Source organism: Rhineura floridana, chromosome 3 (genome assembly GCF_030035675.1).
Source record: "Rhineura floridana isolate rRhiFlo1 chromosome 3, rRhiFlo1.hap2, whole genome shotgun sequence".
In the NCBI taxonomy this organism is placed as follows: domain Eukaryota; kingdom Metazoa; phylum Chordata; class Lepidosauria; order Squamata; family Rhineuridae; genus Rhineura; species Rhineura floridana.
This window is the reverse complement of record NC_084482.1, coordinates 182702144-182716515: the sequence shown is the minus strand read 5'-3', so window position 1 is coordinate 182716515 and position 14372 is coordinate 182702144. Positions and strand designations below refer to the sequence as shown.

Below are 14372 nucleotides of genomic sequence, written 5' to 3'. Positions count from 1 at the left end.
GTCTAGATATCAAGAGGCTAGATTGAAACATAATTCGGCCCGAGACCTTGGGGAGCTGCTAGATGGACAAATCATCGGCCGCAGCCATGTCACATTAAGTAGATGTCTCTGCTTTGCTGAGAGATGAGAGCCCTGAGTGACAGCAGCAACCATTGCTGCCTATCCAAGACACAGTTTACACAACTTTCCAGCATATCCACCAGAGCATCATCCATGATGCAGCTGAGTACATATATGCATAAGTCTCTTATGCATGACTTCTCTGCCACAGCAAAAGGGATGGATGAACCATGCAGGCAGGGCACATGATTTGGGTCATATGTGAAATTCTGTATGGGGCATGTAAGTAGGATCTGTGCAAGCCCTAAATTCACCTCCATGCTTGACTCTATGTTGCATCTATCAGCCTGCCCAGACTCTGAGATCAACTGGGGCGGGGAGATCCTTGCAGTGTTGCTCACTGTCTTGCTATGTGAGATAAAAGTCTTTGTAGGCATTGGGCTTCAACTCTAGAATTCCTTCCCCTTAGAAGCATGGGTTGCATTTTTGAACCACTGTTTGAACCACCTTTAAGGGCCAGTCTCTGTGTTATCTGAGCTGTATCGCTGCTGGTGCTGCTTCATGGCTGGAGATATGAAGATGTGAAGGATGAAATAGCATGAGGTTGAGGTTGCCAGGTTCATGTGGCTGCTACCCATGTCAGTATCAGCTTCCTATCATGCATGATTTCAGCATGGGATCCAGCCATAGGGAAGCAGTGTAATCAGACTGCTCTAATACCATATGAATCTGTCCTACATCTCTAGCTTTTATAGCTATGGACTGTGTTAGACTATTTGTTTTTAGAAAGCATCTCCAACTTAGGATGATTCAGTGCCAAACATTGGCCATGTGAAAGTACTTTTTAGAGAAATAAAGGTTGCACATGAAGAGTCTGCTCGGAGAGGGAGCATAGCTTAGTGCTAGAGGACATATTTTGCATGCAGAAGGCTCCAGGTACAATTCTACAGCCAAAAGGTAGCAGTGTTGGGAAATACTTTTGCTTGAGAACCTCAAGAGCTGCTGCCAATCAGAGCAGACAGTACTGCCTTGCCCTGCCTTGTGCTACATGCTGTCCAATGAAGGCTCCAACATTATACACATTTCATTGGATGTTAAAAACTCCCCTATATGTACAGGTTTTCCCTTAACAATGAGTTGACCAACAGCTCATCCGTAGGTCACAGCTCAGTGGAAGAGCATTTGCTTTGTGTGCAGAAGGTCCCAGGTTTAATCCCCAGCATCTCCAGGTTCAGCTGAGAAACAAACCTGTCTGAAATCCTGGAGAGCCACTGCCAGTCAGTGCAGACAATACTGAGCTTCGTAGGTGGACCAATGCCCTGACTCAGTACAAGGCAGCTTCCAATGTTCCTAGCGGTCTATACAGTTTCCAAATACACAAACAGATTCGGGTCTAGACGGATTAATTCAGTATGAAGTAACTTCCTATATTCATATTCTTCACTATCTGCACTATCGGCTTTGCCATATAAGTAGAAATTTTAATTCTAGGCAAATATGAACCTGCAAATTGGCCTCCTGATGCAAACAGAGCAAGGGCACTTTCCCATAAAATCTGCAAGCGTTAATGCATATGGATGTTGTATGTTAAAAATATGCCTTTTTTTCTTCTTTCAAGTGAAGTGAACTCAGCCAGTATATAAGGATGTCAAGGAAGCTATTTGACATCTTGTAAACGGTTGTGGATGCCATGATGATCGGTCTCACAGATTAATTAGTACACAGAAGACTTATTTAATAAAGCTAATTAACTGCCAAAATATTGATTCTTTTAACAAAGATATTATATAATTGGAAAATAGCATTCCCTAATTGAAATTTATGACCTCTGAAATGAGAAAAATGACACAAAATAATTTAATGACTGAGTATTGTAGGATGTGTACTTCCCCAGTTCCACATTAGTCTTTTCATTAACTTCCTGCTAGTTTGTCACTTGAAAAAAAACAAGCCTCTGAGTCAATATAAACATAGTGAGAGGAATTCTTAGTTAATATTTCTGTGCATCACAATATGCCACAATCCTCCAAATTCATTTTCTGGGTCATTCCATTGAAAGGCATTGCAAAATATGTGGCATGACTTGCAGCAAAGAATTTTTCATAAAGAGTTAAGAATGTAAGAAGTGTTCTGCTGAATTAGACCAAAAATCCACCTAGTCCTGTATCCTGTTTCCTCACAGGCCAGCCAGATGCCTCTTGGAACTTTACAAGAGTGGCCTGAAAGCAACAGTCCTTTTTCACTGTTGCCTCTCAGCAACTGGTTTTCAGAGCTGCACTACTTCTGAGCATAGACATAGAACATAGAGCTACACTGCCTCTGAAAAAGAGATTCCATTTAGGCATCATGAGCAACAGTCGTTAAAAGGCGTATCCTCCGCAAGTTTGTCTAATCCTCTTTTAAAGCCTTCAAAACTCTTTTTTCATTGGAAGACAAGACTTTTGAGATTTTACTATCTGAAGACTTCACTACTGCAGCAGTTCTCAACCTTTTTGTCTTTCCCGGACCACTTGAAAATTGCTGGGAGTCTTAGCAGTCCACTTAATAAACTCTTTTTCTGCCATGACAGGGTTGTCAAAATCAGTGATATATTACAAAAATTATGGCCCCTAGGTCAGGCCACTTAGAAGGACCTAATTCACTAGTACGTTTTTTTTAAAGAAAAATTAGTAGACTGGCAGGCTTTGTTAGCCTGTTTGATGAATCCAGCCCTGGCCAAAACAGCCTCAATCTCCATTGTTAGAAAAAAATAAAATAAATCAAGTACAGGACCAAGTACAGATTCCACAACGTTTCTGGGGATGACCTGAATGGAACTCATGGACTACAGTTTGGTTACCTCTGAATACTGCATTAGTTAGGAACATAGAAAGTTGCCTTGTGCCATGTTAGACTATTGGTCCATCTGACTGTCATTAGCATCTCAGGCACAGGTCTTTCACATTACCAGCTACCTGTTCCTTACATCCAGGAGTGAAATGTGCCCTGGTACCTGAGCTGTAAACCAAAGTGGTAGTTATGTTGTTCACACAAACAACAATATTAATTTCTGCTCTTGGAAGACATTTCTGGTTTGGAAAATGGGCCCAATCCATCTTCAGTTAGCTGTTACTACGTCTCATTGAAAGTAACAGGACCTTGTGACTCTCATGTTGCATTGGTTCCTGGTGGCACACAGTCACAACTAACTTGTCTCTCATTTGGGATCTCAGGGTGACATCTCAAAAAATAGGGTGTAGTTTACTAATAAGATGAGGCATAAAACCTAAAATTTGCTTTGAGCATGGTGAAAGATGATGACATTTGCATGGTTGGACAATGTTGCTTAGAACTTCTAGAAACATTATTGATTCATATAAAGGTATAGTTGAGAGATACGTATAGACCCAGAAACTGAATAGGCTTGCCTTCCCCATCCTGGTGCTCTCCAGATGTTTTGGTCTACAACTCCCATCAGCCCCAGCCAGCATGGCCAATGATTAGGGTCAATGGGAGTTGCAGTCCAAAACATCTGGCAGACATCAGGTTGGGGAAGGTTGGACTGCATTTGACACAAGCCTTCTCTTTATATGTTTGCAGTTATGAGAAGTTCCCAAAGCCTGGGCTTGGTATAAACTTGTCTCCCCCTCTATCTGCTCCTCCCCCTATGAAATGCCTTGTTTGTTTTGAGATATTGACTCATGTCCTTTACCTTTTCAAGTTCTTTTTGTTTAAGCTCCTTTCATTTCTGGCTGCCTGAAATTTGGAAGTCTGGCATGTTATGTATATTAATTATACACCAGTGACAAATGCCCTTTAGACATTGCTCCCTGTCCCTGGGGATTCAATTCTTCAGTGCAATCTGGGGACCAGAGATCTAATTTATATATATTCACATCTGTTCCAGGGCGTGCAGATCCTATCAGCAGCACTGCCTCTCTCTGTCTCTGGGACATCAATGCGATTATTATGGTACCTGCCCACCCTACCAGCTTCTCTTCCATGTGCACAAGAAGTACCAGCAAGAACAAAGAATTCTGGGACGTGCAGTTCTTGAGAGAATATGTCATAAGGAGAAAAGTGAACCATCCTAGTCCTATTCAGGCATTTGTTCCTCCCCACAATGTTAATCTCGTGGAGGAAGAAGCGAGGATGAGTGCATTCACCCTGCCCCCTCTGTTGTGTTCCAGTAATCCTCTATGAGCTGCAGACTGACAAACTGCAGCGAGGATCCTGCTCTACTCAGGTAGGCTGTCCCATGTGTTTTAACACAGGTTCAGAATGCTCATCCCTGCTTCCTCCTCCCCAGGATCAACATTGTGTGAAGGAGCAAATTTATTAATTTATTGCATTTGTATACTGCCCCATAGCTGAAGCTCTCTGGGAGGTTTACAACAATTAAAAACATTAAAAACAAATATATAAATTTAAAAACACATTTTTTAAAAAGCAATTTAAAAACACATGCTAAAATGTCTAGAAGAAGAGGGAAGTCTTGACCTGGTGCCGAAAAGATAACAGCGATGGTGCCAGGCACACCTCGCCAGTGAGATCATTCCATAATTTGGAGGCCACCACTGAGAAGGCCCTCTCCCTTGTTGCCAGACTCCCAGCTTCCCTCAGAGGAGGCACCTGGAGGAGGGCCTTGGATGTTGAGCGGAGTGTATGTCTGGAGAGGCGTTCCATCAGGTATTGTGGTCCTAAGGCTTTATAGGTTAAAACCAGCACCTTGAATTGAGCTCAGAAACATACAGGCAGCCAATGCAAGTGGGCCAGAATCGGTTTTGTATGTTCGCACCGTCTGGTCCCTGTTACCAATCTGGCCGCTGCATTTTGCACAAGCTGCAGTTTCCGAACCGTCTTCAAAGGCAGCCCCACATAGAGCGCATTGCAGTAATCTAACTTGGAGGTTACCAGAGCATAGACAACTGAAGCCAGGTTATCCCTCTCCAGATAGGGGCACAGTTGGGCCACCAACCAAAGTTGGTAGGAGGCACTCCGTGCCACCGAGGGTACCTGAGCCTCAAGTGACCGAGATGGTTCTAGGAGAACCCCCAAGCTACAAACCTGCTCCTTTAGGGGGAGCGCAACCCCATCCAGGACAGGTTGGACATCCACCATCTGGTCAGAAGAACCACCCACTAGCAGCATCTCAGTCTTGTCTGGATTGAGCCTCAGTTTATTAGCCCTCATCCATTGCCATAGCCAGGCACCAGTTCAGCACATTGACAGCCTCACCTGAAGAAGATGAAAAGGAGAAATAGAGCTGCGTGTCATCAGCATACTGATGGCAACACATTCCAAAGCTCCAGATGACCGCACCCAACGGTTTCATGTAGATGTTAAACAGCATGGGGGACAGAACTGACCCCTGCGGAACCCCATACTGGAGAGTCCAGGATGCCGAGCAATGTTTCCCAAGCACCACCTTCTGCAGCTGACCTGCCAAGTAGGAGTGGAACCACCTCCATGCAGTCCCTCCCACTCCCAACTCAGCCAGTCTTCCCAGAAGGATACCATGGTCGATATTATCAAAAGCCACTGAGAGATCAAGGAGAATCAACAGAGTCACACTCCCCGTCTCTCTCTCGACATGCAAATGCCTGAATAGGAGTCTTCTCTCTCACACTACAAGTCTCAGAGTTTCCTTCTGTGCATTCTAGGATCTTCAGAATGCTGGATGATCAGAATGCTTTTTGTTCTGTTCCAACATTGCTTCAGAATGTCTCTGGTGAATTCCACAAGATCTGGATGGACCATATAATTAGAGAGATGTAAGTTTGCACAGTAGAAGACAGTGTGGTGGGGCACTGCTGCTCACTTGACCTCTACTCAGTTGCACTGCTGCTCTTACCAGAAGGTACAGGGGATAAGGTGAGGCAGCAGCAAATGCACTGACGCAAGTGCCTAACTGGATCCATTGGTGTGTTTGCCCATGCTGCCACCTCACCTTTCCCCTTCTATCCTCTGGTAAGCTGCGGCAATGTGACTGAGCAGAGGTCAGGTGAACGGTGGTGACCCACCACACCATGCACTACTGAGTTTGCATAAATATTCTCAAGCATGTTTTACAATTTAGCCTCCATTTCCCCCATCATAGTAAGTCTTGTAACCTAGGCCAGGCTTTTCTGAACCTCCAGGCCCCTTGTAAAGAATGGACTTTCCCTTCCATCCATGCTTTGGCCCTAGCTTCAAGTGTGTAGAGGGGTTCCCTGTAGGCATTTGAGTGAATCCACCCATGCCCACTAGACCTCCGCTAGCTCCACTGCAACTTCCTTGGAAGGGAGTTCCATAAATGAGGCACTCCAACCAAAAATGCCCTCTCTGGTCACCATCCTCTCCTCTTGGGAACAGCTGTGGCTCAATGGTAGAGCACATGATTTGCATACAAAAAATCCCATATCACGTCTCTGCCATTTCCAGCTAGGTCTCCAAAAAACTTCTTTCTGAAACCCTGGAGAGCTGTTACTAGTCAGTGAAGACTGAACTGCATGGGCCAAATGACTTAACATAAGACACCTTTCTATGTACCAGTTCCAACTGTGGAAGGTACCCAGAGGAGAGCCTCAGAGCTCTTCCAGGTGGCCTATTTACTGAGAATTTGTTCTGATTTGTGCATAAGTTATATGGCTATCACCCAGTTGCCATTTTCCCACACTTCCCAGTTCATTTCCCCCTTATTTTTTGTAAGACAAAAGTTATGTTAGCTGTTTATTACTATGGTCTTGCACCAAATCTGCTTCAATTCTTTGACCTAAATTTGCTGCTGTACAACTGAATCATGCCTGCAAAGCAGTGACAGACACAGATCTTCACATTTTAGAGTACTCTTATTCTCCAATCCTATATGTTTGCTCAGAAGTCAAATACCACTGGATGCAATGGGGCTTACTTTGAAGTCAGTGTTTCTTAGGATTACATCCCAAAAGCACTGAATGATGACAGTCTTTGCCTACAAGATAGTTCAGCAAAAGTTAATTTGCTTCTCCTCAGACTAGGGGTAGGGTAAAAATTCCACCTGGAACCTACCTAATTCACATTTCCCAAAACAATATGTGGACTGAAATGCGACTGTCCTTTGGAACACACACTTCTTTTTGTGATGCACATAAAAATGTGAACAAAATGCTTGTATTGGGGAGGGGAAACTGTACTAGTGAGCATGCAGAAATACATTATATTTGGCAAAACAGCAGGCAAAAATTAGGAGCAATGCTGGCAAGTTTTCATATGGACTTAAAACAAGTTGCAAACAGATGTGAAAGTGTGGCAACCTGGACTTAAGACTGGAAAAATGAAAAAACTGAGAGAAATGAAAATAGACCAGTCCATCCGTCTCTACTTCAGACTGGTATATTTTGTGTCCAGGGACAGCTCCCCTGCCCCTCCAGAGCCTGGAATGGGACTTACTGCTCTTGTTTTCTTACCTCATAATAACTCTGGACGGCATTCATGAAAGCTTCATCTGCTACAATCTGCGTTTCTCCATTGAGGAAGGCTTGAAAGCGATCCTTGACAGTCTGAAGCTGCTGTTTACTTATCTGAAAAACAATTAATATGCAAAAGATTATTAATTATGATATAGGTTATATCATTAAGATCAGAAACAGGCAGAGTTTATTTAAATTCATGGTGAATTATTATTACTATTATTTTTACCAAAGGAGGAGAATCACATTCTGTTATTTAAAATAAGAATGCAAATTAATCATGCGTATACATTTTCTAGTCTTGCATAATTTGTGTTGCCTCCGCCAGTCTTTAGAGAAGGATAAAGAAACTATGAACTGTGAACTCCTACTCCCTTGAACGTGGGAAATCCTGTTTTTTCCCCATCGGCCTTTGGAAATTTTACCACATTCCCATTTGCTTTCAAGCCAGTATTTACAGACAATTAAAAAAAAAAGAAGCTGAGATTTTTCAACATGCTAAATTCAGAAATCTTTGAAAAAAGTTGTTTATGATTAGGGGATACAAACACAAATGTATGGAATATACACAACCCATTGCATAGGAAAAATAATAATATCCCAATGGGGAACTTATTCTCTGAGTTAATATGTAACATTAGATTATATTACATTATTATATTATACCACCTTTCTTTCAAGAAGCTCAAGGTGGCATATATGTGTTTTCCCCCTCCATTCTATTCTCACAATGACCCTGTGAGGTAGGTTAGGCTGAGAGAGTGACTGGCCCAGGGCCACCCAGTGACCTTCATTTGCTGAGTCAGGATTTGAACTGCGGTCTCCCAGGTCCTCTAACAATTACATCAATGGGGAGTGAGATTATGCCCATTCATACCTGCTGGCCTCACCCTCATCTACATTCAACACAATGTCAAAATGAGCCTAGACATGTGCAAATGTTTTATACACACAATCAGAAACCCTGCCTATTCAAACCCTGTCCACAATCACATATACATAAACTATGTACAGCTTCAACATGCATAGGATCTTTCAGATATTATATCAAGGAATCATAGTAAGCTGAGATGGGACCAGTGGGTGTGTTCACGTATCTTACTCTGAACATCTGAATAGTAGTTGTGTCCTTCTGAGGCATGATGTAATAGTAGTGGGGGGACTTCAATTACTCCAATATCTATTGGGAGACAAATCCTGCCAAGCACAGCCCTTCCAAGAAATTCCTGACTGGTGCTGGAGATGAGTTTCTATGACAGAAAGTGGAGGAAGGAACTAGAGGATCAGCTATCCTTGACTTGATTCTAACCAATAGAGAGGACTTACTGGATGAAATACCAGTTACAGGAACTCTGGGGAAAAGTGAACATGTTATACTTGAATTCTTGATTTTAAAGGAAGCAAAAGCTATATGCATACCCTGGACTTCAGGAAAGCTGATTTTAATAAACTCAGAATAATGATAAGTAAGGAAATTCTAAAGGAATAATTGCAAACAATCCCAACAAGGAAAAAAGGTGGAAGACAGCCAATGTGACTGCACAAAAAGCTTAGAGATTACCTGAAAACAAAAAAAGGACATATATAGGAAGTGGCAGTGGCAGTGGAAGACCAGGCCACAAAGGAAGAGTGCAGACAGGTAGCACGGAATTGCAGGAATGGAAATTGCAGGAATGGTGTCAGGAAAGCTAAAGCTGAGAAGGAGCTGAGATTAGCGAGGGAAGCTAAAAGTAAGAAAAAAGCCTTTTTCAGGGACATGCATAGTAAAAGACAGTGAAAAAAATGGTGGTACAGCTACTCAGTGAGGATGGCAAAACGATAACAGATAACAAAGAAAAGTCAGAAGTGCTAAATTCCTACTGTGGCTCAGTCTTCTCCTCCTGGCAAATGTGATGGGGCAGATTGCAGCTTGAGATGGATAGATAAATGGTCAAGGAATACCTAATCACTTTGAATGAGTTCAACATCTACATGAAACCGTTGGGTGCAGTCATCCGGAGCTTTGGAGAGTGCTGCCATCAGTATGCTGATGACACATAGCTCTATTCCTCCTTTTCATCTTCTTCAGGTGAGGCTGTCAATGTGCTGAACCGGTGCCTGGCTGCGACAATGGACTGGATGAGGGCTAATAAACTGAGGCTCAATCCAGACAAGACTGAGATGCTGCTAGTGGGTGGTTCTTCTGACCAGATGGTGGATATCCAACCTGTCCTGGATGGGGTTGCACTCCCCCTGAAGGAGCAGGTTCATAGCTTGGGGGTTCTCCTAGAACCATCTCGGTCACTTGAGGCTCAGGTACCCTCGGTGGCACGGAGTGCCTTCTACCAACTTTGGTTGGTGGCCCAACTATGCCCCTATCTGGACAGGGATAACCTGGCTTCAGTTGTCCATGCTCTGGTAACCTCCAAGTTAGATTACTGCAATGTGCTCTACGTGGGGTTGCTTTTGAAGATGGTTGGGAAGCTGCAGCTTGTGCAAAATGCAGCGGCCAGATTGGTAACAGGGACCAGACGGTCCTATAAAACCAATTCTGGCCCGCTTGCATTGGCTGCCTGTATGTTCTGAGCTCGATTCAAGGTGCTGGTTTTAACCTATAAAGCCTTACACGGCTTAGGACCAGAATACCTGATGGAACGCCTCTCCCGATACGAACCCACTCATACACTACATTCAATATCAAAGGCGCTCCTCCAGGTGCCTACTGCAAGGGAAGCTCAGAGGGTAGCAATAAGGGAGAGGGCCTTCTCAGTGGTGGTCCCCAAATTATGAAACGATCTGCCTGACAAGGTGCGCCTGGCACCAACACTGTTACCTTTTCGGTGCCAGGTCAAGACTTTCCTCTTCTCCCAGGCATTTTAGCATGTGTTTTAAATTTTTTAAAATTGTTTTAAATTTTTAAATTGTGTTTTAAATTGTTTTTAAAATATGTGTTTTAAATTGTATATTTGTTTTAATGTTTTTGGTTGCTGTAAACCGCCCAGACAGCTTTGGCTATGGGGTGGTATACAAGTGCAATCAATCAATCAATCAATCAATCAATCAATAGGCAGGGCCCAATAAACTGCATCCTAGAGTACTGAAGGAACTCGCTGAACAACTCTTAGAACAGCTGTCTACTATCTTTGAGAAATCATGGAGGATGGGTGAAATGGTGGATGACTGGAGAAGGGCTGATATTGTCCCTATCTTCAAAAAGGGCAAAAATGAGGAACCTGGGAACTACAGACCAGTCAGCCTGATATTGAACCCTGGCAAAATTCTGAAGCAGATTTTGAAGAGGTCAGTCTGTATGCACCTTTAACCAATGCAATGATCACTAGAATCCAGCATGGATTTATCAAGAACAAATCCTGCCAGACTAATCTTACCGTTTTTGATCAGGTAACCTCTGTGGTAGACTGTGGGAATGCTGTTAACATAATATATCTCTTCAACAAAGCTTTTGACAAAGTGCCCCATGATATTCGGATTAGCAAGCTAGCTAAATGTGGGCTGGATGGAACAACTATCCGGTGGATCCACAGTTGGTTACAGAATCATACTCAAAGAGTGCTTATCAATGGTTCCTTCTCAAACTGGGGGGAGGTAACGAGCGGAGTACTGCAGGGCTTAGTCCTGGGTCCAGTGCTATTTTTTATTTTTATTAATGACTTGGATGAGGAGGTGCAGGGAATGCTTATCAAATTTGTAGATGATACAAAACTGGGACAGCTAATACTCTGGAGGGCAGAAACAAAATTCAAAGGGATCTTAATAGGCTGGAGCATTGGGCTGAAAATAACAGAATTACACTTAACAGGGATAAATGCAAAGCTCTACACCTCTAAAAAGAAACTAAGTGTACAGTTATAAGACAGGGGATACTTAGCACAGCAATATTACATGTAAGAAGAATCTTGGAATAGTTGTTGATCACAATCTGAATATGAGCCAACAGTGCAATGTGGCTGCAAAAAATGGCAAATGCTATTTTAGGTTGCATTAACAGAAGTATAGTTCTCAAATTATGTAAAGTATTACTTCCCCTCTATTCGGCACTGGTTAGGCCTCATCTTGAGTCCAGTTCTGGACACCAGGGCCACCAGGTTGGGCCCTGCTGAGGGCCCCATGCAACCCAGAGGGGCCCCTGAAGGAGCATGGGGTAGGAGAATAGTGCTCCTGTTCCATAATCCATGGCAGCATCAACTCTCAATCCTGCCCCAGATCACAGACAGGGAGCTCCCAGTTGCTCCATACAGACAGAGTGGGCCCACGACGCCAGTATGCACAACTCTCCTATTTCTCCCATTGCTGTGAATGCTGTGTACTATGCCCACATACTTACCATCAACCAAGATGGCGGCAGAGGCTTCTCTAAGGGGCTGATGCCCCTACTACCATCTTGGTTGATGGCAGGCTTGTACACACAAGTAGCATAGTGCACATGCATGCCATCAACTAAGCTGGTGGCAGGGGCATCAGTCCCCTAGGGAGGCCCAGCTGCAATATTGATTGATGGCAGCCCTGTGCACACAGCATGCAGGGTGTTCTCATGAAGCAACAGAGAGGTAAGTGGGGTGTGCAGACAGGCACCGCGGGGCCAGGACAGGCTGGTGCCTAAGGGCCCAGTCTTGCCTGGTGCCAGCCCTGCTGGACACCACACTTTACAAACTGGAACAGATTCAGAGGATGATGGTAAGGCTGATCACAGGAAACAAAACCTTATGAGGAGAGACTGAAAGAACTGGGCATATTTAGTGCTGAGAAGAGAAGACTGAGAGGAGATATGATAGCACTCTCCTAATACTTGAGATGTTGTCTCATAGAGGAGGGCCAAGATCTCTTCTCGATCATCCCGGAGTGCAGGACCCGGAAAAATGGACTCAAATTGCAGGAAGCCAGATGTTGACTGACCATCAGGAAAACTTCCTAACTGTTAGAGCAGTACGACAATGGAACAAATCCCCTAGGGAGGTGGTGGCCTCTCCAACACTGGAGGCCTTCAAGAGGCAGCTGGACAGCCACCTGTCAGGTATGCTTTAATTTGGATTCCTGCACTGAGCAGGGGGTTGAACTCGATGGCCTTATAGGCTTCTTCCAACTCTACTATTCTATGATTCTATGATTCAGGGGGGACAAAACAAAGTACTTCTTCAAACAAACTATAGAATGTGTTCTTACAAGAGGCCAACAACTTGGATGGCTTTCAAAGAGGATTAGACAAAGTCATGGAAGTTGCAGCTATCAATGGCTACCAGCTGTGATGGCTGTGTTTACCTCCATGGTTAGAGGCAGTATTCTTCTGAATACCAGTGGCTGGAAACTGCAGGAGGGAAGAGTGCTGTTGCACTCAGGTCGCATTCGTGGGCTTCTCAGAGGCATCTGTTGGCCACTGTGCGAACAGGATGCCGGACTAGATGGGACTTGGATTGATCCAGCAGGGCTCTACTTATGTTGTTATATTCTTCTTAAGTTGTTGGTAAGGTTATGGGTGGGAGGGCAGGGAATAATAAAACAAAGAATGAAGAACCACAATTAATCGCAAGGTTAAAAATTATGACAGGAAAATTACAAAGCACAATACAATAGATATGCTAGTTGCTGAGTATGCAATATACCTGGATATGCTCTGTGCTTTGTACTAAGTTGGTTCTGCATGTAAACAATATTTGCATCTGTATTATTTTATTAAAACATCAGCATGAACTGTTATGTTCCAGAACAACAATTTTGAAAAAAGTTCCTCCACTTTTTCAATTATAACCAGCTGAACTTTGAAGAATTTTTTCTTTGTGGATCCATTTTAATAGAGTTTGGTCGAGTGCTTTGAAAATAAATGATGTTGGCTGACATTTCTAGATACTCTTTGTTCATGCATTTAGTACTTAGTACTTCAAGCCTTAGAATTTTCCAATTTGTGGTATTGTTTTCTGAAAATATATACCATTTTAGCAATGCAGGGGTAAAAACAACACCACACCCTTGCATTCTGAGTGTGTCTACAACACTTTAATATGATTATTTTGCAGACTGCAAAACAGCAGTAGCTTATTGATCTCTTCCCCCCGCCCCATTTCAACAGCAACCATGGCTGTTGAGAGCAGAAGTCAATTCCTGAGAGGAAATTAAATTGCTTTCATATTCCATTTAGCTTTTGCAGTGCCACAGTAACAGCTGACTGGAAACAGCTCCCTGTCTGGTATAAGTCTATATAAACAAGAGTATATATTTGCATTCAATCAAAAAAGAGAGAAGGAAATCAAAGATACATTTTGTGATTCTTGCCATGTGTGCACCCATGCAGAGGGAGGGTCTGTTTGAACACTCTCAGCTGCAGCTCCTTTGATTGGATAACATGTGACCCTACTGTCTACTGAAAATGGTTCTGGGTCTTGCCTTTGCCAAAGCTGTGTGCTCATGTGTTCCTTTAGACCTGCTGATGTTTTTTATGTTTCCACTTTTCTGCAGCCACTGAAGACATCCAGTCTCCTGCTCATGTTCTGAGATGATTCCCCCGCTGTTCCTAGATGATAATTCTGTCTGTACTGTGAGCCTCTTAGCTCTGATTTCCTGATCAAGTCTGATCCTATTAAGATTTGCCCAAACTTGCTGGGCAGGGATCAAATTCTGTCCTCCCACCGCATGTTCTTTGTGGTATATCTTTCATGGTACCCACGGCCGGCTCCAGGCGTGGCGGGGCCCTTGAGCATCAGCTTGCCCTTGGCCCCAGCGTGTGCATGCAAGTGCGAGTGCGAATGTGCGTGGCTCGCATGTGCCCCCCACGCCCCCACCTACCTGTCTCCCGTCTTTTACCATTGCCCTTAATGAAGATGGCGGCCATGGTTTCCCTAAGGGGATGAAGCCTCCGCCACCATCTTTGTTGATGGCACATGTGCATGCTACGCGCACACATCTCTGCCATCA

The 14372-nt window shown here is 43.7% G+C and overlaps 1 protein-coding gene across 13 annotated transcripts in view; it reads right to left on the bottom strand.

Annotated features, from left to right (window-relative positions):
* Positions 1–14372, bottom strand: part of CADPS (calcium dependent secretion activator) — a 562280-nt gene that overhangs the window by 433483 nt on the left and 114425 nt on the right. For all 13 annotated transcript variants that reach the window (XM_061622068.1, XM_061622066.1, XM_061622061.1 and 10 more), the window contains exon 2: positions 7467–7580. In XM_061622068.1, coding sequence (XP_061478052.1) covers positions 7467–7580 — 114 coding nt within the window. The remainder of the gene's footprint in view (positions 1–7466; positions 7581–14372) is intronic.